The 25,223-nt window shown below is 35.5% G+C and overlaps 1 protein-coding gene across 1 annotated transcript; it reads left to right on the top strand.

The window, feature by feature from the left end:
* Window positions 1-15,325: 15,325 nt before the first annotated feature.
* On the top strand, window positions 15,326-18,355 carry LOC149937507 (uncharacterized). The gene is made up of 8 exons (XM_090153804.1): window positions 15,326-15,571; window positions 15,644-15,872; window positions 16,983-17,252; window positions 17,311-17,411; window positions 17,469-17,777; window positions 17,927-18,040; window positions 18,092-18,202; window positions 18,264-18,355. Exons 1-8 carry the CDS (start codon window positions 15,376-15,378, stop codon window positions 18,353-18,355), a joined length of 1,422 nt encoding a protein of 473 aa, XP_090009930.1. The 5' UTR covers window positions 15,326-15,375.
* Window positions 18,356-25,223: the final 6,868 nt, after the last annotated feature.

The following is a 25,223-nucleotide window of genomic DNA, read 5'->3' as shown; positions in this document are numbered from 1 at the left end:
AAAATCATTTGAATTCCTTTTACTAATTCTAACTATTTTAAGTAAAACTCTACTGTTGATAACCAAACAGGACTTTAATAACGATATTTGTTAAATCAAATGGAGCTCCACTTTTCGGGGGCTTACAAATTCAAATCTAATTTCAAACTGAAAATCGTTAGAATTTTATTAACGTCGAAAGAGCGCGCGATCTTAAATAGCGAATTTAAAATCACGCGTCTAACGCCGTTTTTCTTCGATATATTATTATAACGCCTTTATTCTTGGTGCAAATAATATTTCATATTTTAACAAATCTTTTACTTTTTAATAATATAATTTTGACAGCGTTATATTTCCGAATCAATGGTACTAAATAAAGACTAAACAACAAAGTAGTAAAATATATTTTAGTTGATAATCATGTTTTACTTAATTTCACCCAGTGTTATCACAATTGTACTCTGTTTCTTGCGGGGAAAAAATTACGTGATATTTGCCCCAAATCCCCCCCTCTCCTCCACGTGAGATTGGGTGAGATTCAGCTCGACCCCCTCCCTCCCCTAAACGCCTCCCGTAATTTATGGACGCTCCCAAATACCATCCTGACCGCGAAAATTTAAATCTAAATTTAAAAACCTTCTAGTGCCAAATTGATATATATTGGAAGACCTAATTGATAGGTGGCGCGAAATACCATCTTGACCGCGAAAATTTAAATACTATGTAATATTTGCCCAACTTACCGTTTTCGGGAGTTTGTCTTTGTGTGGTAGATATTTTGTTAAAAATTAAGTCCAGTAACTTTAAAAAGCGGTAACGTTAAAAAAATATTATTGGATAGGTAAGGATAAAGTTGAATTATCCCTTCGGTGCGATGCTTACAACGTATGACCTAAAGTAACAAATAAGTGTGCATTTATCGGAGGCCGTTCTAATATGACCGAAAGTAACAAAGAAGAGTGACACTTATCGGAGTAATAGGCGATGCTTACAACGTATGAGCTGAAGTAACCAATAAGTAAATAAGTGTGACACTTATTGGAGGCCGTTCTAATATGACCGAAAGTAACAAATAAGTGTGACACTTATCGGAGACCGTTCTAATATGACCGAAAGTAATAAATAAGTGTGACACTTATCGGAGTAATAGGCGATGCTTACAACGTATGAGCTGAAGTAACCAATAAGTAAATAAGTGTGACACTTATTGGAGGCCGTTCTAATATGACCGAAAGTAATAAATAAGTGTGACACTTATCGGAGTAATAGACGATGCTTACAACGTATGACCTGAAGTAACAAATAAGTGTGACGTGCGATACTTACAACGTATGACCTGAAGTAACAAATAAGTGTGTCACTTATCGGAGGCAGTTCTAATATGACCGAAAGTACAAATAAGTGTGACACATAACGGAGTAATAAGCGATGCTTACAACGTATGAGCTGAAGTAACAAATAAGTGTGACACTTTTCGGAGTAATACGCAATGTTTACAACGTATGACCTAAAGTAGCAAATAAGTGTGACACAAATAAGTTTGACACTTATCGGAGTAATACGCGATGCTAACAACGTATGACCTGAAGTAACAAATAAGTGTGACACTTATCGGAGGCTATTCTAATATGACCAAAAGTAACAAATAAGTGTGACACATAACGGAGTAATAGGCGATGCTTACAACGTATGAGCTGAAGTAACAAATAAGTGTGACACGTTTCGGAGTAATACGCAATGTTTACAACGTATGACCTGAAGTAACAAATAAGTGTGACACAAATAAGTTTGACACTTATCGGAGTAATACGCTATGCTAACAAAGTATGACCTGAAGTAACAAACAAGTGTGACACTTATCGGAGGCCATTCTAGTATGACCAAAAGTAACAAATAGGTGTGACACTTACCGGAGTAATAGGCGATGCTTACAACGTATGACCTGAAGGAACAAATAAGTGTGACACTTATCGGAGGCCGTTCTAATAATACTGAAAGTAATAAATAAGTGTGACACTTATCGGAGTAATAGGTGATGCTTACAACGTATGAGCTGAAGTAACAAATAAATAAATAAGGGTGACACTTATAGGAGGCCGTTCTAATATGGCCTAAAGTAATAAATAAGTGTGGCACTTATAGGAGGCCGTTCTAATATGACCGAAAGTAATAAATAAGTGTGACGTGCGATGCTTACAACGAATGACCTGAAGTAACAAATAAGTGTGACGTGCGATGCTGACAACGTATGACCTGAAGTAACAAATAAGTGTGTCACTTATCGGAGGCAGTTCTAATATGACCGAAAGTAACAAATAAGTGTGACACTTATTGGAGTAATAAGCGATGCTTACAACGTATGAGCTGAAGTAACAAATAAGTGTGACACTTATCGGAGGTCATGAATTTCTCTCTGACATTTTCCAAGGCCGTTCTAATATGACCTGATGTAACAAATAAGTGTGACACTTATCGGAGGCCATTCTAATATGACCAAAAGTAACAAATAAATGTGACACTTATCGGAGTAATACGCGATGCTTACAACGTATGACCTGAAGTAACAAATAAGTGAGACACTTATAGGAGTAATACTTGATGCTTACAACGAATGACCTGAAGTAACAAATAAGTGTGACACTTATCGGAGTAATACGCGATGCTTACAACGTATTACCTGAAGTTACAAATATGTGTGACACTTATCGGAGTAATACGCGATGCTTACAACGTATGACCTGAACTAACATATAAGTGTGACACAAATAAGTTTGACACTTATCGGAGTAATACGCGATGCTAACAACGTATGCCCTGAAATAACAAATATTTTTACAGATTCCTTAATCACCTTGTTTTTTATAATTAGTGTAACCAAAATAATGATCTTTTTAGGTATATTTGCCAAATTATGATAAGCCACATTTCGAATGATAAAAGAAACTTTAAAGCTTCAATGTTAAAGCATTTTATCATTAGAAATTTGGCAAATATACCTAAACAAATCACTAGTTTATTTAATAAAGAAAAAATACGTACATAGGTTAAATTAAATAGTGTCAAATAGAAAAATATATACGTAGGTTAAATAGAATACAAAAAAATCTTTACATTTACATACACTGTAAAAAAAGCATTCAATTGCCTCTCAAATTTAACTAACAACATTTAGTTTTGAAAAATCCTTCGTATTAGCTTTCAAAATTAACTACTACTATTCAAATTTGACCAACTCTTAATATTGGAGTTCAAATTTAACAACTATAACTCAACATTGATTGCTTCTTCATATTGGCGCTCAAAATTAAATATCACCATTCAATTTTGATAATTAATAATGTTAGCATTCAAAAATGCCAGTAACACTCAAATTTGAAATAGCCTTGTATGTGCGTTCTCATTTAATTGCCAAAATGTATTGTTGATAATTAATCATGTTAGCATTGAAAAATACCACTAACACTCAAATTTGAAATAGTTCTATTTAGGTGTTCAAATTTAATTGCCAACATTCATTTTTGAAAAGGCATATATTTTGTTAAGATTAAAGTTATTTATCAATAGTTATTCGAATTTGCAGCTTTATAGCATAGAAAAGAAGTTTATTTGTTAAAAGCCATAGTTTTCCATTATAATTGCTTGTCAACCAATAGATTTCAATTATTAAAGGTGTTGGTATATTTAATATTTTTGTTCCATGACAACTCAACCAGAGGTGTCCACCCTACCATCTTACATTTCGCTAAAACAATAAGCCATTTAGGCTACCATAGAGCTTTCTAGCGGCCAACGCGAGAAGCTCGCTTAACTACTGGATTTTCGTCTGCTAATTAGCAGACACCGTGTTCACATTTACCAGAAACCGCTTCAGAGCGATTCGAAGCGCTTTCGAGGTGTAAAAATGAACATGGTTTAAGCCTCGGATTCCAAGGCTTATTAAAGTGTAATATTGTTCAGAAGTTTAGCGATTGACTTGACAACAAAAATGTTATCGTGCACAATATAGATAACTTGTATTTTAAAAGCTGATTGCGGTTTGGTTACTTTCATCAGGGGCGTAGAAACCGTAGGGGACAGGGAAGGCCCCGGGCTCCACTGTCGTGTTTAGGGTATAGGGGCGACAAAATATGATTTGAAAAACAAATTAGCTTATATTGGGGGCGCCAAATTTTCACTCGCCCAGTGGTTTTATAATACACAACAATTCAACAAACCAATTCCTCCTCTCGCAGAATCGACCATTCCGACAATAGTAGCCTCGAGCGCGAACGAAGATATTGAGCCCGTTGCTCATATAACACTTCGACGGGGTCGACTCGCCTTTGAGAAAAAACGCTCGCGGCTAAAGAACAGTAGCCTCCACTATATGTATAAAGCGCATAAATATTTTTTCATCCCAAAGTTTAACCATCGTACTGTCAGACTTGTAAAAATCCCTGAAGAAGGAGGAACAGTTTCTCCGAAACGTTCGATTTTTTAAATAAATATATTGTGAATTTTAAAAACGGTTAAAGTCTCTTTTCACTAAGTATTTTTAAATATTTGAATATCGGAATTGTATTTTGCCGCGTTAAAAGTAGAGTTTAGATGTATAGTCGTTTTAAGAAATACTCGTGATATAGGTTCAAGTGCCAAGCATATTTAAGTACTACAATGATATTAAAATAAAGTTTAAAAATATTTCCCATCTACGTTACTTTAACAACGAATATTCTATGACGTCAAAACACTCAAATCCATGTTTCAAATTCAAATTAACAGCGCAAAACACTTAAATCTATGTTTTAATTTGATTTTTAAATAAAACCGCGACGCGCCCCCCGAGAAATCCGCGCCCCAGACCGCGTCCCCCCAGTGGAAATCAGCGCACGCGCGCCGCCCGGGCTACGGCGAGGTGGGAAGGGCTTCGTATATCAACATATTGTGTTCAGGCCAACTTGTTCACTATGCTATATTGTTTTTCTAGTCACTATATAATGTCTGAGTTTTACGCGCACTGTGATTTTCGCAACTTACATTATACAGAGATGCTAATATATTAATGGTATATAAACTATGTATAATATTTTATTTAACAAGGCGTCGGTTAACGCATTGCAGTTACATTAACATATCTGCAAAATATCGCGCTAATCATTCACCCAATCAGCTAAAGCACATATCGTGATGCTTACATGTAAATCGTTCCAGCTTCGTAGGTATGTCTCTTAAATAAATAACTAAATAAATAAATAAATCTAACCGTCATATAAACATTTGTAACTACACATATTGCACTTTTATTACTTGAAACTTCAGATTAGTTAGATTGTATCACTAATTAATCCACTGAATATTTTAGTAATAATAATAATAATTCCAAACCGAGTTAGTTTTGTTGGAAGTTACGAGCAGACCTGTTTCAATAAAGTATTAAAACGGAATTTATTTTTTCGGTTTGACAGAGAAAAGATTCGTTCATACCCAAAAAAAGGTAACGTCGTCCATCGTAAGTTAATGCGAACTTGTCGTATTGTCGAAAACGTATACCGTTAAATTGTTAAAGCTCTTAAAGGCTGGTTTCCACTAGGGCAAAAAGGACATAACGGCGACAGTCGACGCAAATACTTCCCCTTTCTATAATAACTCGTGGAGGTTTAAGATAATAATAGGTAATGCCTAAAGTAGCTAAACGCTAATAGTAAGTTATGACTAACGTAGTTTAATGATAATAGTAAGTACTGACTAAACGCAAAATTTTACCATGGTTAATTTAAACTAGTAAATAGTAAGTAATATACTATAGAGACAGATACATGGTTTAAAATAAACTTTTATTAAAAAGAATATTGGGGAAGCTTTTTCGAGCCCACTCGTTCCTTTTCAACCCAGATAGAAATGGCTAAAAAATCCAAATACAAACAGATAGAATGCGTAAAAAGTCATAACCTGAGGTGCGCGTAATCGGATAATACAGAAATATAAATTACTTGATCAAAACGTTTTACGAATAATTTTGAGAGCTTTATCTATTGAATAAAAGTTAACCATCCCCGACCTCAAAGGTGGTATCGCCTTAGATAGAAGACCCTATATGTTCGCGAATTCCGACAACGACTATAATTTCAAACTATGATTTTTACATTTTTTATTTCTTTCTTTCTTTTATTTTGTTTAATTAGATATATTTAAAATTGAAGCTGAAACAAATTTTAAAATGACTTTGGTTTCCCATAAGACATTATGAACACATATCAGTCGACTATAGCTATCTCAACAAGCTTATAACAAACGTTACCATTTTCAACAGTTAAAATTGTTAAAATAACATTCAATCTGAAGTTTCTATACAGATGTTTCAACTACCACAGTTAACGAACTTCAGGGCGGCGCGCGTGCGCTGATTTCCCCTGGGGGGACGCGGTCTGGGGCGCGGATTTCTCGGGGGGCGCTTCGCGGTTAATTTAAAAATCAAATGAAAACATAGATTTAAGTGTTTTGCGCGGTTAATTTGAATTTGAAACATGGATTTGAGTGTTTTGACGTCATAGAATATTCGTTGTTAAAGTAACGTAGAATGGAAATATTTTTAAACTTTATTTTAATATCATTGTAGTACTTAAATATGCTTAGCACTTGAACCTTTATCACGAGTATTTCTTAAAACGACTATACATCTAAACTCTACTTTTAACGCGGCAAAATACAATTCCGATATTCAAATATTTAAAAATACTTAGTGAAAAGTACTTTAACCGTTTTTAAAATTCACAATATATTTATTTAAAAAATCGAACGTTTCGGAGAAACTGTTCCTCCTTCTTCAGGGATTTTTACAAGTCTGACAGTACGATGGTAAAACTTTGGGACGAAAAAATATTTATGCGCTTTATACATATAGTGGAGGCTACTGTTCTTTAGCCGCGAGCGTTTTTTCTCAAAGGCGAGTCGACCCCGTCGAAGTGTTATATGAGCAACGGGCTCAATATCTCCGTTCGCGCTCGAGGCTACTATTGTCGGAATGGTGGATTCTGCGAGAGGAGGAATTGGTTTGTTGTGTGTGTGAGAGGGTGAGACCCATAAACACGTTTAAAAAGTGGAGAAAACGTGTATAAGTTGAAGAGACCATCGTCACGGTTTAAACATTGCGCAGATTTATTTTTTTAAATTTCGATGGATTCGCGTACATTAAAATGAGTTTTATGTAATTTTGGGTTGAGCTAGTATGTCTATTGAGTCCCACCTAGCATTATGGTCCAAAAACACGAAGGTGTTCGTTGAGGGGAGAATTATTGTACGGGTTGTTTATATTTTTCTGCCCTTTAAGCCTTTGGTGAAATGGGCTACGGCATTGCCCAATGTAATAATCACCACAATCACAGGAGATTTTATAAATGATTGCCTTGTCGAGGAGGGCAGTTGGTTCTTTGTTATTACATAATAAAGCTGACAATTTGGGCGGTGGGTGATAAATAGGATCGAGACCTACTGATTTAAGATTTTTGGCTATTTTTGGAGAGAAACCAGGATAAAAGGGGATACATGCTGGGATGAAAGAAGGAGGAACAGTTCCTCCGAAACGTTGGATTTTTTAAATAGATATATTAAGATTTTTAAAACCGTTTAAAGTCTCTTTTCATTTGGTTTTTCACAATGTGTTTCTCTTCACTTCTAAAAATACTTAATTAAGTTAGTTTGTATGAAATACTTACTAATACCCGAACGATGGACTTTAGATTGGATAAGATTTGTAAATATCATTTCGAAACTAATAATTTTCACGCTTTATTTAAATCCAGCAATTACATTTTTAAAAATGAAAGAAGTTAAACAATACACATATAGTCAGAAAGATATTATAAAAACACTAAAATTAAAATTAAATTAAAAACTCTTTATTCAACTTTAATACGTTACGCTATTTAAGAAACGTAATTTTAGAAAACAGACATAACGTAAAACCAATGTGATGAAAAAGTAGCAAAAATAATATTAAAACGACTTATATTTTCTTACACACGATTTTTCGGTACCACACAGCGATTTTGTGAGATTTCACAACGGCGCAATTATTAGGGTCACGGTGAAAATGACAATGTTTAGGAGCACTTATACAAAGAATGGTAGATAATTTAGGACAGTCTAAATCCTCGACGTTCTTGACGTTAACTTCATTTTAATATCATTAGCAAGTAAGTGGTGCATATACCCAAAATTGAACCTCAAGTTCAGATATGCAAATACATAGAAAATACTATAAAAACATCTTAACTCTACTTTAAATACATCAAAAAAATTCCGATATTCCAATATTTCAAAATACTCAATTAATGTACTAAGTTACGTTTAAAAAGAACCTTTCGTACACATGAATTCATCCAATTGTTAAACATAGATTCAAGATTAGATGGTGTATGTATGATGGGTAAGACTCTTGTCAGAAAGATGCATTCTGCTTTTAATATGTTAAAATTCATTTCGACTATACAAATATAGTTTTCGCACTTTAAATTTAAATATAGACTATTTTACCATTCTCGAGTATCTTGCATATTGAAATTGTTACGCATACAGGGTTACCATTTAATTTTGGAATAGATCACCAAGCTAAAAACATAAAAATTGATAAAAACTTACATGGCTACGTGCTCATCCGAGAACAGCGGAGATGGATTTCTAGTGGACTTGGTTGGATACAAAAAAAGAACAGAGTTGTGATGTCTTAGGGACCAAATCCCTGGGTTTTTATACCCAAAAGGACCCACCTTACACACTTTGCCCCCCCTTACGTAGGGCCATTTGGGATGTAAAAACAAAAATCTATGAGAATCCCGCGTAGTTAAACTGAAATAGTTAAGAGGTTCTATTCCCACTACTAGTTTATGGGCCCCCATAAAATTCTACCAGCAAAAAAACATTTTTGTTGGGAACACTCGTTTGTTATAACCATTTTAGCGCTAAGAATCCACACCTGATGTAAAAAGTTGGGGGCCACTTTTTAAATTTATTCGCCATGGTCTCTACAAATCATAGAATGTCGTCGAAAAATAAACCGTTTTTATAATACACTCGGCCCTTTTTTACCAAAACGACACTTTTAGCTAGCAAGGGGGGACACCCGCTGTGTCTATTTTACGTACGTGGCTAAGGGCAATTCACTACCTTTTGCCCCTTAGGGGGGTTATTCCGTAAGACGGATAGCTTTGCTCGTAGTAAAAGTGTTTGAAAATAATGTTACAAGGGGAAAGTGTTTGTCGGTGAAAATAGTTATGAATAGATACACAAAAGGCTCGACCCATTGAACAACTTGGATTTATTACATAACACCACCAAAGATTCCACTCGCACGCTGAGAAAAGTGTTTGACAGCGACGGATAGGGCTTTGACAAGTGGTTGAGAAATAATGAGGGACCCATTGACTTATAGGTAAGTAGGCCTATTACTCGGGTTTATAGTTACTGGCTGTTTGCATAACATCATGTCAGATGATTCCACCACCCCTACCTAATAGGGACGCTAAAGGGGGGGATGCTCCAACTATCGATAAATCATTGTCTACCCTTTACCGGGACTTGTAGAATTTCTATCTCTTTGGTTTACCAATATGGGTGTCGCTATACACATAACACCGCAAAATTTGACTAATCGCGTGAGTTATTGAGTCAACCCATTGCGTCATCCTGATTACGTCATCAAATTATTATCGCTATATATAAGGCATTCATGCCCATCATACATCGGCAGTACACTACAAACCGTTTCTCGAGCATCATGTCTAAACGAAGCTGTGTAGATAACTAAAATGTCTAAATTTGACCCGACTCAGCGGAAAATTAACCCTCGGTATTCACTTTCAGCCGAGCTTTTCGTTACTACGGGTTTTACGTCTGAGCTCGATATATCTGTAGCTCTATGGAATAAAATCCCACACCAGGTCTTTGAGATGTCTTTGCGCGCCTTGGACGATTTATACGGGCACTGGGAACAAATAAATGATCCACAAAGGCTCCCCTTTCGATCACCGTTCCCGCTATCTGATGCGCTAGTGACCGCCGCCATGTCTGACCAAAAAAAAATTAACCTTGCAAAGTACGATATTCGAAGCGTCGGTCGTAATCAAAGCGCCTGAAACTCGAGAATTGGACAGACTCAAATATTTCATTAATTCGCACATTCAACTCCTTAAAGTGAACCAAAAACTCTTTGAATTAATGGGTTACGTTATAACCGATAATTATCGTAAAAGTTACGAAATAATGTATAAAGAACCATGCGCACCCAACAATTTATTTCTATCGGATGAACATGAAAGGTATGATACCATTTTACGCTATGCGTCCAATTACGTAACAGCATTTAAAATCATTGAAGATTTTAAAGAAACAGTTGCCAACCAAAATATGTTTTGTGTATTTAACTTTTACAATTTGTTCACTATGGTATCTACAAACCATAAATATATTAAAACTATATTGTTTTATCTTTAAGCGTTTTTTTCATCCGCTTAATGTACTGTAACTTTGAATGTATAAATAAAACCTTATAATTTGTATACACTCGACTCTTTTTTTTTTGCCAAAACACTTTTAGCGAGGACCGCCCCGCTATTTTACGCTACCCTTTTACACCCCTTGGGGCCCATATATAAGCTGGAAAGTGTTTGAAAATACTGGGGGAAAGTGTTTGTCGGCGAAAACCCATTGAACTATTTATTACCACCTCGAAAGACAGGTGCCTTAGGGCTACATTCACTATGACGGATAGGTTTTGACGGATATATTTAACGGTTTATAGCTGTTTGCATAACATCGTGTCAGTTCACACCGCCTGCCGAATAGCGACATCATCTAACCTATTGACCTAAAATGGGGGGTTACCACCTAGGGTTTTATGAGGGGTTATAACATCGTAAATCATCTAACCTATTGACCTCGTAAATCAGCTAACCTTTTGACCCCGCCGAATAATGTCGCAAATGGGGGGAAAGCGGGGGAATGCTTACCCCCACGGGGGCCTGTTTCACCACCGTTTCCCCCGCCCGCGGGGGCCCCCTATCGGTATACAAACCCACTTATCCTTTATACGTCTATTTGTTTTGCTTGTTTAAGAATACTGAAGGTATTGGTTATCTTCAATTTTGATCGCTCTACAAGCATTCATTTTTGAACGCGTTTAAATGCGTTCAAATTTGATCGCACTACAAGCATTCATTTTTGAACGCGTTTAAATGCGTTCAAATTTGAGAGCTCGACTAGCATTCATTTTTGAACGAGCTTAAATGCTTTCAATTTTTTTTGATAAAGCTAGCCCCCACAGTGGCAAGCCAATGAATGCTCGAACATTCAAAGTCGACTGATGTGTTTTAGAGTGTATAGGTTAAATTAAATACAAAAAAACTTTACATATACATTTAGGTTAGTTAAATATACAAAATCTTTACATATATTTAGGATAATTTAAATAGAAAAATATATACATATATTTAGGTTAATTTAAATAGAAAAATATATACATATACATAGGTTAAATTAAATAGAAAAATATATACATATACATAGGGTAAATTAAATAGAAAAATATATACATATACATAGGGTAAATTAAATCGAAAAATATATACATAGGTAATATATTAAACAGTTGGTTCGGTTTCCTCAGCGGTTGGTTCCTTAGCGTTTGGCTCGTCAGCGGTTGGCTTGCCAACAACTGGCTCGTTATCGCCATACAACTTATTTTTTGGGGGGGGGGGGAAGAAACGAGGTCCTCCGCCACAAAAGTATACAAATAGTCACCCTCGTCTCATTAAGCTTGTCTTAGATTTTTATAAGGGTCATTCAACGTGAAATCGTCAAGCGTTGTTACTCGATAGTGACGGATTTCGCCCAAAATTTTTTCCCTGGTTTATTTACCCTAAATATGAAGCCTCCTGGAATTTAGCGGGCTAATTTTAAAAATTTTAAATGTTATGATTTTTTAAATTTCATGCATTTTGGCTAGAGTTTTGTTACTTAATAAACATTTTTTTCAGTAACATGATTCGTAAAACTCTTCAAAATATGGCAATTGGTATTCTTAGCTATAGAGACCTACAGATTCAGAATTTGGCTTCCAATTTACTCTATGGGCTCTAGTTTTTGAAATAAAAGCTGTTTGGGGGTAGTGCAAACCATGGTTTTTACAAAGGGGTCCATCTCAGAATTCAATAAAAATTTGTAATAAGCACCTCCTTGCACATAGAAAGGTCCCTATTAAATTTGGTGTTGGCGACCAAATTATTTATATCAAAGCAAATTTTTTTAAATTGGCCATTTTTCGCGTTTTTCGCAAAACTGCGCTGTACGAGCTGGATAGAGGGGTGGCACTTATCCTTTATTTAACGAAATATGCCTCATCCAATTTCAACGACAATTTCAAATAAGCACCTTCTTACGTATATAAAGGTATCTGTCAAATTTGGTTTTGGCGTCAAAATTATTTCTATCAAAACGAATTTTTTTGAAATTGGCCATTTTTAGCGTCTTTCGCAAAACTTCAGTGCGTGAGCTTAGGCGGGGTGGCACTTAATATATAAAGATCCCCTCTAAATTACCAGAAATTTCTTTTTATTTCTAGGTTTCAAAGAACTTAATTTTTAATTTTCTATTCTTATTTTTTATGAAATATTTTTTAGATGAAATTTTTAAAATATTACATAAGAGGGCGTACCAGTAGCATAGTAGACAACAGGGTTGCCTGTCAGAAGAACTTAAGAGGCTCAAAACGCTAGCACGTATGATGAAGGTACAAAAAGTCAAACCTGTGTAAATTTATAAACCGTGATAATAGTATGAAACCCGGAAACCGCGCCAAACGTATTGTAATAACCTTACTGTATAGTGTATAAGCAGGCAACGCGTCGAATAGTACGGACTAATTTCCCGACATATATATAGACCGTCTGTCCTTAGACTTCGCCATTCCCCTCCCCCTTCTCTCCTTTAAAGACATAATCAAATGGTTAAATAACCTACTCTCAATCGAAATGTAGATGCAAAGTACAAAAATTATATTTACATTATTTTATTGATTAAAACCAACTTTTAATTTAATAAAATCATCGTGTATAACTTGGAAAAAGTATACGAAATTTTTCTTCGCGGCTGGGGCGTGGGGATTACACAGCGTTGGCTTCTGGCGTTCAGAAGGTTGCGGGCTTTAATTTTAAAAACACCCTATAGTAAAAACGTTTGTACTATAGAGTGTTGTTAAATTAAATTTTAAAGAAACCAATTTAACACAGTTAAACTTTATATAATAGGTATATTAGAATGCCAATCTCTGCTTGATAAATAACGGTTTAATTGAGAGCCGTGCAATGAAATAATATCATCGCCTTCTTGGCGAACTTGATTTAAAGTGGTTTGGGTACAGCGTACTAATCGCTCCTACGACCCCCCCCCCAACCAAGCTGGGTGTTCTGCTATAAATTTCCATGTAATACCATTCACTCCAAAATATTGTTTTAGTTCTGCGCTATCCAAGCATTTCCAAATTAGTTTTAAGTCCTTTTTCGTTCTGTGAAATGTTATTTTCGGTATAGACCACCGATGAAATGCCCCTTCTCGCTACTACTCCACGGAACGCCAAGAGAAACTCATCTGTTCTTAACGATGATACTCATTTTAAATGAATTGCCCTAGTGACACGAGCCAAATGTAGGCTTTTTCTGGCGGGCCATTAGTTTAACGTATGAATAACGGTCCCGCGAAATTTATTCCAATAATTTCAAACGGTTTCGATTCTCTCATTCTATCCGCAGGAAGAGGAACTACTGGTGCTACAAGAGGCTTTGCTTTCATTTTTCTGCACTTTATGCAACTGCTAATTACGTTTTTTGCTAATTGCCTACCAGAACCAATTCAGAATGTTTCTCTGGTTTGCGTAATAGTCTCTCGCACTCCTCCGTGCAGTGTATCCAGGTGACTTCTCATTAAGATTAATTCGGAGAAGCGATTTGCTTTTGCTATTATTATAGGATGCTTTTTGCCGTAAGTTAGCTCTTATACTGTCAAACCACCTCCTCCTTCGTCGAGCTGAGGGTGCAATGTTGCAATCTTTGATGTAGCAAAAATATATTAATTTTAAAAAAATTAAAAAAAATAGTAAATTTTACATTTTTGGATTTCTTTGGACAAATAGGGGGGAATAAAAACCATTTTGGGTGAACTCGAGCTAATTTGAATAAATAGGTCGAAATTTTAGGTACAATACAAAATATTTGTAAAACTTATGCCATGATAAGTGCCATATATTTTCGCCAATAAATCTTAAAATTTCTACATTACATTATCTGAACGATGTAAACAGATTTTTAGATTTCGATAGAAAAACCACGCCATTTTATGAAATGGCGGATACAAATATAAATCATGGTGCAATAAGTTAGGTAATTTGTATCCGATTAACCTGAGATTTTCTACGTTACATTATCTGCCCGAATGAATTCGTACTAGTAGAAGGAAAGTGAGGTCGACACATCGATCCCAGGATCGAGGATCGAGGATCCAGGATTTAAGGGGTGAAATGGGGGTAAAATCATCGAAAAGTCAATGTATTTATGGTATTCCTCGCGACGATTTGTTTTCCCGTATATCAACATATTATGTCCAGGCCAACTTGTTCATTTATCTACGCTTATCTCGAAAGATACTTGAACGTATATCTTATCAAGTTTTATCGTACGGAATAAGTTGAAATGATGTAAAAATTGATAACCTGGGCGGCGCGTGCGCAGATTACCCCGGAGGACGCGGTTAATTTGAATTTAAGAGTGTTTTGACGTAATGGAATATTCGTTGTTAAAGTAGAATGGAAATATTTTTAAACTTCATTTTAATATCATTATCACGTAAGTGGTACTTAAATATACTTGGCACTTGAACCTACGGGGGACGCGGTTAATTTGAATTTAAAACATGGAGTGTTTTGACGTCATTGAATATTCGCTGTTAAAATGACGTAGAATGGAAATATTTTTAAATTTCATTTTAATATCATTGTAGTACTTAAATACGCTTGGCACTTGAACCTATCTCACGAGTATTTCAAACGAATATCTAAAGTTTAAGTATGAGAAACGTATCATTCTCAAATGATACTTGAATATCCTATAAAAGGGTTGTATAGGGTTGTGGGAGGTCATTCCACGGTTAACTGCGATAGCTATATTCAAGATGAATAAAGCTCAGTATACGTGTCCTACGTGCGCGAAAAGTTTTTCTATCAAATCAAATTTAAATCGGCATGTTAGAGAAGTACACGGTGATAGACATAAGTTTATCTGTGAAGTATGTGGTAAGACTGTTGCTAGATTGGAATATTTTAAGAACCATCAACGAACTCATGACTTGAACGCACCCGGCCCTTCCGAACCTATGAACCTGTCTCGCACACCGTCGCCAATGCAACGTTCGCCATCACCAACCCGTCCACCGTCACCTAGTTTGCTTCAAGACATTCAATTGGAATCTACCCGTACACAGCCATCTACATCAGCTTTACCCGACAACCTAACACCATCACCTGTTCCCGCCTCACCAATACTTGATGAAACACCACCAGCATCCCCAAGTATGGTCCAAGCCTTGAATGATACGCTAGCCTCTATCCGTTACAATGCTGAAGACTATGATATTGATGCAGGGATGTTTATTGGACGTTACCGAGCCGCTTTCCGTAAATTTCTAATGGAAAGACTGGCTAGTAAACGTGGAATTAAGTGGTTCCTACTCGTAAGATCTGTGTATATGAGACCTTTAGGAGGTGTGGAACAAAGAGCGGAAGTACGACCCTACTTCCGGAGCACTATGCAAACAACATTAACGCTCGATGTCATTGAAAACCAGCTGAACGACTGCATTGAAACAATACAGTCAGCAGCGGAAAACTTTGAAGCGACAGGTATGTACTAAAATTTATAAGTTATATTTTGAAATAAAACATTATATTTTTAACAGGATCGGGTTGGGTAATTGATCGTATTCTGTATGTAGAATTAAATGTAGCATCTTACCAGCCGCTACGGGGGTCATCGTATATGGAACTACTAAAAAACTCTGTCAACATCGTGCGATTCTTAATATTAGAAACGAAAATGATGATAAATGTTTTCTCTGGTCAATTCTAGCTAAGCTTCAGCCAGTTCCTTTGACTCAAAACGCTAACCGTGTTTCGAAATATACACCTTACGAAAATGAACTTGATACCAGTGATATATCTTTCCCTTTCAAATTAAACGCTACGGAACTTAAAAAATTTGAATTAATGAATAATTTATCAATATCTGTTTTTGGCTTCTCGGGAGATATATTCCCTCTTTACGTAAGCGCCAACAAGTGTGGTAAGGAAAGGGAGGTTGATTTGCTATACATCACCGATGAAACTAAAGATATTGACGATGGGAATAGACATTACTGTCTTATACGAGACCTAGGAAAACTGCTACAGCATCTAACAAAACACAGAAGTACAAGTTATTATTGCAGGTAATTTAGTTTCCAATATATTAGTTTGCAATCTACTAATTATTTTCTCTATTAGGATGTGTCTTCACCGATTCAGTGGAAACCACGCGGAACAGCGACGTGATGCACATATCGAAGAATGCGCCACCCACGGCGTCCAAAAAACAGTTTTCCCTACCAAGAAGAAGACGCTTTATTTTGATAAATATGTGTGGACAGAAAAGGTAAAAATAAAAATTATTTAATTTAACTCTTAATGAAATTAAATTATTAGGTGCAGTATGTATTTTACGCCTATTTTGAAGCAATCCTACCGAGAGTTCAAGGATGTGATCTAGATCCCGATACAAATACCAGCAAAGTAAACATGCATATCAGTTGTGCGTATTCTTCGGTACTTGTAGGACCTAACGGTAAGTTATTTTGCAAAATTTTGTTTAACAGATAAATTATAATAGGATACTAATAGGTGTACCTGTTCGAACTGATTGCTATCGAGGACAAGATGCAACTCGAAGATTTCTAGTGTCTATTTTGGAATTAGAAAAGGAGTTGATGGAACTCATTGAGACAAATGTACCAATGATTATTACCCCGGTGGAGGAGGAACAGTTTCAAGCTGCTACACATTGCTACATTTGTCAGAAGCAGCTTAACCAGGGAAATATGCCCGCGGTTCGCGATCATTGTCATTTCACTGGGAAATACAGGGGACCAGCGCATAACCTCTGTAATCTTCAAAAGAAAGTTCCAGAATTTATCCCTGTTTTCCTTCATAACCTTAGCAGGTGAATTTATTAAGTTAATTATCCAGGAAATAAACCTAATAATAATAAATCTTCATAGATACGATTTACATCTTATATGTCAGGAGATTGGTCATTTTAAGGAACAGACACTTGACTGTATTCCTTCCACTAGCGAAAATTATATTTCACTCAAACTAGGTAAAATATATTTAATTATGGATTTAACCTTAACAGTAATTTTATTATTATTTTTAGGGAGATTTCGGTTTTTAGACTCTTATCGATTTCTAAGCGATAGCCTCGATGCTCTAGTATCTAATCTCGTTTTGGAAGGAGCCAGTAAATTTCAGATTGTTAAGAAATATTTTGAAAGTGATAAAGTTCAACTGCTTTTGCGGAAGGGAGTCTACCCGTACGAGTATATGGACGATGAAAAGAAATTTGACGAGACGATGCTGCCACCTAGAGAAGCGTTTTTCAGTTCATTGAAAAATCAAAATATTTTAGAATCTGATTATTTACACGCCCAAAATGTTTGGACAGCGTTTAATATTCAAACATTAGGTAAAATTACTATAGTATAAATATTTCAAATCTCTTAACCTCGGTTTTCGTAGGGGAATACACCGACCTCTATGTGAAAAGCGATGCGTTGCTCTTAGCTGACGTTTTTGAAAATTTTAGAACATTATCTATAACTAATTATAAATTAGATCCCGCTCACGCTTACACCGCACCAGGTTTAGCCTGGCAAGCAGCTTTGAAGATGACCGATGTTCGCCTCGATCTCATACTTGATATAGATCAACACTTATTTATTGAAAAGGGTAACGCTTTTTGATATTTTAAATATTATTGTATTTACATTGAATTTTTAGGTATTCGAGGCGGTGTTTCAATGATCTCAACTCGTTATTCTGAAGCGAATAACAAATATATGCCCGACACATATGATTCGTCTAAAGAGAGCAGTTATATATGCTATTTAGGTAATTTACATTTAAAAAAAAATTATTTTAATTATCTTAACTTAATTTAACTTAATTGAAGATGCTAATAATTTGCACGGTGCTGTTATGTGTGAACCACTACCGCTAGGCGACTTCCAGTGGGTTCAGGAGGATGATTTGCAAACTCTGTGAAAATATTCTGAGTATTCCCAATAACGTTGAAAACGGATACATTTTAGAGGTAAATAACAAGTGTTATAATTATTGAATTATATTTTTAAAGAATAGTTTCCTTTGCAGGTGGATCTTGAATATCCTCCAGAGTTGCATGACTTACATAACGATCTCCCAGTAGCGGCGGAATCTAAAGTTATTACACATGATATGCTATCTCCATACTCCAAAGATCTCTTAGGAAAATTAAATATTAAGGAGAATCAAAGTCTACCAAAACTTTTTCCTAATTTAAATAATAAAGAGAAATACATAGTACATTACCGCAATTTAAAATATTATGTAGAATTAGGTTTGAAAATAACCAAGGTTCATCGAGCTCTAACCTTCACTCAAGGAAAATGGTTAGAAAAATATGTTAGATTCAACACTGAACAGAGGAAATTATCCAAGAGTTCATTTGAAAAGAATTTCTGGAAACTAATGGTTAACTCTGTTTTCGGGTAAATCAATTTAAATAATTTATTGCGGTTTTTCCCTTACTTCATTTAATTCTTTAGAAAAACAATGGAAAATTTACGGAAGCATATAAATTTCGAATTGATTCATAAACCAGAAAGAATGTTAAAAGTTACAAGTTCCCCGCAGTTTGAACACTTTACCATCTTTAATGAAGAGTTAGCCGGCGCTCATAAGAAGAGAGCTAATATTGTTCTTAACCGGCCTATATTTACCGGATTCACCATTCTAGATTTATCTAAGGAGCTCATGTATCGGTTCCATTATGGATTCATAAAAAATACGTACGGGGACAAAGCATCACTATTATTTACAGACACTGGTAATTTAATTTAATATGCATTTTTTATTTAAATAGTACTAATATATAAAATATTTACAGACAGTCTAACGTACAACATTAAGACGGATGATGTTTATAAAGACTTTGAAGTTCATAAAAACCGCTTTGACTTCTCTGATTATCCACCTTCGCATTTCCTTCATTCTAATCAGAATAAAAAAGCTCTCGGTTATTTTAAAGACGAGACAAATTCGCAGTTAATTCAAAGCTTTGTAGGACTTCGTCCAAAGCTTTATTCTATTAAATTGTACGGGGAGTCTAAGACCGCTGAAGAGATAGAAAAGGCGTTGCGATTGGGGAAATCTTTAGAGTCAATTTTAAACCATAAAAAGGTTTGTAAGGGCGTTGCCATGAACGTTATTAGAAACGTCATCCGCCACGAAGACTATGAACGTTGTCTTTTTAATCAAGAAACCATGTCAGCCGAGATGATGCGTATAGCTAGTTTCAAGCATGAACTATTTACTTTAAATACTAGAAAACTTTGTTTATCACCAAATGATGATAAGAGATACATTCTACCCTGCGGGGTTCGTACATTAGCGCACGGTCATAAAGATATTGAAAAATTATAATGAATGCTTGTATTTATGTATATATATAAAAAAACTGCTATTGCTATAAATTGTAAAAAAAATTATTTTATTGAATACATTTTGCACATGAACTCTTTAATCATTTTATCGTTTACATATTTATCTTTCTTAAACCTAGACACAATGTTATACATTTCTATTCCTTTACACCTGTGTATAGCAAAATAGATACAGAATGCTCCACACGTATTACTAGAATTACTCTGTAATTGATTAGAATTAAAAGTTACAGTTTTACTGTTTCGTTCAATAAAGTCATTAAATTTAAAATAATCTGGCGGGTTTCCAAAGGAATCCATAAATTCACAATTTTTATGTTTAGAAAAATATATTAGAACCCAGTGTTCTCCAGGTTCAGCACTCGTATCGGTATTTACAATAAATAGAGAAGGGAATATTTTTACGTATTTAGGTAGCTTGTCAGCCGCGAACACGCCTTGAAATATACTTTTAGTACTTAAATCTTTTTCAAGAATTTTAGTTATCTGTAGCGAATCCATTAATTACTGTAATCGAAAATCACGGTTCGATTTTTATCAATTTCAATCAAATTTTGAAACTCAGCGTAAATTAGAATGGAAATCGTCTCCGGTAACGGTTTTGCAAATTTTAATTCTAATCTCAGGTTACTGTTTTTTACAAGATGCAAGTGATTAGCGTTGTTATTAAGATCCGAGGTTAAATTGTACGCGAATAAACAATTTCCGTTAGGGTAATCTTCCCGACTTATCTGATTCCCTTCATCTACGTTCCACTGATTAGTTTGAATGAAAAGATTGCAATACGCTTGAATATATTGATTCTCCTCAAAGTTTAGAGATAACGCCTTATGAGGGACGCTGCTACCGTCAATGTACAATCCAATGCTTGATAAATCGAAATGTTGAAAGTTGTACGGGGATTTTTTCAAATCTCCTAGAAACGCTTTTTGTTCCACAAACCCGATAACAACTTTCTTGGGTGCTTGTCCGGTAAATAAATGATCTTGCACACTAGCCATAAAACCAGCGGGTACAGAAAATGAGGTGCACTCCGAACGAGTTACAGGATATTTAGCGGTTCCATATTGTAGCGCCTTGGCTTGAGCGAGCGATAGTTCCGGTATCACTTTAACTTTCCTCAGATAAAGGGAAGCTGATAAAATCTCCACTTTACATTTTACGTCGGAATGAACGCAAAAAGCTGCTCTATTTTTATCGAATTTAAATTTCAAATCAACCATATTTAATAAAAAGCGTGGTTGTTGACATAAATCAGTATGGACTACGCCTAACAAGTCAATCGCCCCTTTTTGCGCTAAACTCGCTCGTTTAGAGAAACCATCGTTATCGAAAAATGAATCGAACTTTCCAGGCGTATCCCGATAGAAAAGTGAACTCGTTAAATAACTTTTTTTCGCAGAATCTCCGAACGTTAATAAAGTTTGTATCATACTTTTATAAGCGTAATTTTGACTGGAAGGTGTTACTGATCTTTCATTAAGAAATACGTGGACGTCGCTAAAAAGCGAATGAAGAAACAAATTCTCGGGGGCGATATTGTCGGCTGGAGTTCCGGCGGCCCCACCCGCAACACCTGGAACCGCGGGTTGTGGTAGTTGACCATTATCTTTAGTTACCTTAACTCGAACGTGCAGCAAAGTTTGTGAAAGGTCTATATACGTTTCAGAGTTACTGTTGATAGAAAATGTAATTGATGCGTTATCAACTATATTTGATATTGGATTATACTCAACCCATTCTCCACCAATAATCGAAGATTGTGTCATAGGTACTTGAAACAAATCTAGCTCGGAATTTATACACTCAACTGAGTGCGGGTGTAAAAGGGACATTATGAGAATATATCGGAACGTTTAGGGAACCGTCCTTTCGCTATCCTGCCTGCTGTTGAAATGGCGTTTTTCGATTGAGTTCGTTTCCTTTTATTTCCGGAACCCGTCATTCTTTTAATATGATCCGTAGCTGAAGATGTTAGTCTCATGGCTTCATCAGCTGCTGAAGCTAAAGTTTCCCTTCCAGCGTTAATAGAATGCGATTTAAGCGCTGTTTAAATTGGGACTCCGCTAACAACATCGGTCGCTACTTTCGCTCCGGTACTTAAAAGTAGCGCCTTCCTTCAGTAAAGGTACCGCGAATCTAAACGCTGAAGATAATATATTTCCTAGTCCATGTCCTCTTTGCACGGCTAAACCTCTATATACAGGTATTCCACCGAAACCAACCTGGTTTAAATAGTAACTTTCATAATCAGTTCTTGAAGGTGAATATTCAGACCTCATGATGTTAACTGTTCGCTCTCTTAAGCTAGAATGAAGGTGTGTCCTGAATGATTAAAGGTTTATAGTGAAGTCCACATTTTACGGGGTTTAAAATGTAATACAACGTGAGCTTTTCCACTATGAAACTGTATTGGCTCACCTAAATCATCTATTATATTAATCTCTATAGTCTTAATATTATTACACACGACTGGTAGGTAATGAGGTTGTAAAAATATTTTTGTAGTTGTTTTCCCATTAGACTCGCCTTTCTCTTCGACGCTTATGATTCTTAATAGAGGTGCTAAACTATCCCCAACAACGCTATTTTCAACCAGATCAGAATAAACGAATAAGGAATGTAACCCAGCGTTCATATCAACTGGGTAGGGGGTTATCATTGAATTTAAAATGGTGAAATCATTATCTCTTCTATCCTTAAAACCTAGTAAAATCGATAGATCGGGGCCAATTACAGCTCTGATTTTCGGTTGCAATTTAACTTTAATTCGATTAGAATAATTTAAATAAGCGAATGTAACTTGTTCTTCTTCTTGGTTGTGGACGTTTATAACATGTAATAGTTCTTCCGGAGTTTTATAAAAACCCGCGGGAACTTCAATTATTTTATCATATTCGAGAGGGTCTTTAACTAAAGGGTTATCAGTCATTTGATCATATTCGAGAGGGTCTTTAATAACCAATAGATTAGGTTTTCGAACGTTATTCCATGTCCGAGGATAGCTTATTTCCGCTAACCCAACTTCGTACTGTTCCTCAAATCTTAACGGTTCAGCTAAATACGTTCGAAATTTACCAACGCTATTATCTTGGTAATATAATGACGAGGAATCTGAAGGTAGCGTTACGTAAAAACTCATTTTAAATCCACTTCTTGTATCCAAGAATTAAATGTAGGGTCGTAATCTTGCCACTTGACATACAGTTCTACGCGGCCGTCCGATTTTTTCCTCTTTTTTATTACTTTTTCGATTATGAAGTAACAGTCTTTTAAATCTCGACCAACAATCTGAACCTCTTCTCGATAGAATACTCCTAAAATGGGGTTAGAATTTAAATCCATCAGCTTATATACAGGTGGGTCACGTGGTAGTCTCTCAGCTATTTTAAACAATTCTGTAGTAAAATTCGGGTTATATTTCTTATCGAAAATTGATAAATTTCTACTTATTCTACAAATATCTCCAATTTCAAACGCGTATGTTAACGGAGGAGAAAAATTTACCGAACCGTAAAGATTTTTCCATATTTTAGCAGAGTTATCTAGAGTAACTTCCGCGGGTTTACATTTAATTGATCTGTAATAACTATTGTTATAAGCGTTTATAATATCATCTAAAACGTCGATATATTTAAGGGTGTTATTCTGCGTGAAATAGCGATATAAACGAGATTTAAAACTTCTAATGAATCTTTCAATAATGGACGCTTTCATTTCTGATCGGGTAGCGAAAAATTTAATGTTCCTTCGTTGTAATTCACTCTGCACTTCTTGACAGACAAATTCGTTTCCATGATCACTTTGAATTCTTTTCGGTTGACAGCCTTTTTCAAAAACGTTACGTAACGCTTCTAAAATTGTTACACCTTTCTTATTTTTAACCGCTACAGCCATAGCGTATTTGCTAAATATGTCGATAATACATAATACGTAGCGAGATCCTGAATTATATTTAGACAGCTTCTGAAAATCTGCCAAGTCCGCTTGCCACTGTTCGTCAATTCCATAAACAATAGTTCGATTTCGTTTGAATCGTCTTCTAGCAGGTTTATGCAGCGTATATGTATCCTGCTTTATTAGAAATTGTTTTACTTTTTCCAATGAAACCTTTAAACCTTTATGTCGAGCTGAATTATAGAGCGCTCGAACTCCAGCGAATGACCCTGGGTCTGCGGGGTTAGTATAGATCTGCTCAAGTTCTTTCTCCATATTGGGTAATATTTTGATGTAATGGCATGTAACGCCAAAAAAGGAAATTAAATAATTCTAATATTATAATAACTATGATAATTAATACAGCTGTGATAATTTTCGGTGATTTTGAAAATTATTGTGATAAATAGGCTAAAAGTCCTAAAGAGACCGTTTCTGTACAACCTTCCATTGTAGGCTTATACTATGAAATGAGAACAAAATTATCAGGTTAATATATTTTATTTAGTATGTATCCAAGGTCTTAGAGGACTAGGTGAAGATGATGATAACATTGAACTACTTGGTGGTGTATGAAATACAGCGAATGTTTTTAACAGTGTCAATCTTACAGGATTTTTAATTAAACGTTTTGAAATATTTGACTTATGAATGCCCTCGTAAAACTCAGTAACTCCTATAGGATCAATCACTGTTCCAGGTGTTTTTCTCACAGCGTCATACAAAAGATCGATTATATTAGATCACTTATCCTCGAATAGAAAGCTCTCCTGAGTTAGTCCATCTAATATATCTCGGATCTTCCGTAGTCGCTCGGTATAATGAAATTGCATCACTAACATAAGTTGCAGGTAGAGAATAAGATATTTGCGCGAACCAAGTTTTAGGTCGTTCAGAGTTTTCAATAACGGGAGAGATTTGCTCTTTACGTACGTAAGTTAACCGTCGTTGGAGAGTTTGATTGTATAATGCTAATTTCTCTGATTCGTTTAAATCTGGATTATCTAGAATAGATTTCATTTCATCATCGAGTGTCTTCTCTTTTTGAAGTTCAGGTGTTTCTTCTGTTTTGGAAGGTGTATTGTTTTTTAATCTCTCCATTACATCTTCAGGTACTAGAAGCATTTTTCGAGCCATCATCGGTTTATAGCTCGGCTTATTGCACTTCCGGCGACTGAGCTAACGATAGATAGCAGTGGCGCTAATAAAAATGGAAGAAAACCACCCTTTTGTACCAGTATCTTTCGTCGTTTTGATATAGGGTTCTTCTTCGACACGTTTCGTATAACCGCGCTATGTTTCTTTAACCGCTTACGATGACGTTCTGACAGTTCAATTGTTCCGTGCAATACATTTATACAACATTCAACGAGAGCCAATATAGCCTCCTGGCTAGCGTATTTAATAGCTGTCTTTCTTTGATTTAGATTACAGGATGTTAGGAAACGTAGAAAGTCTATGTTTTTCTTAACTCGTTTTGAGACATCCATTTA

The sequence above is a fragment of the Leiobunum rupestre genome, chromosome 7 (genome assembly GCF_980474605.1).
Source record: "Leiobunum rupestre chromosome 7, qqLeiRupe1.1.hap1, whole genome shotgun sequence".
NCBI classification, from domain to species: Eukaryota; Metazoa; Arthropoda; class Arachnida; order Opiliones; family Sclerosomatidae; genus Leiobunum; species Leiobunum rupestre.
This window is presented reverse-complemented; position numbering and strand designations above follow the sequence as displayed.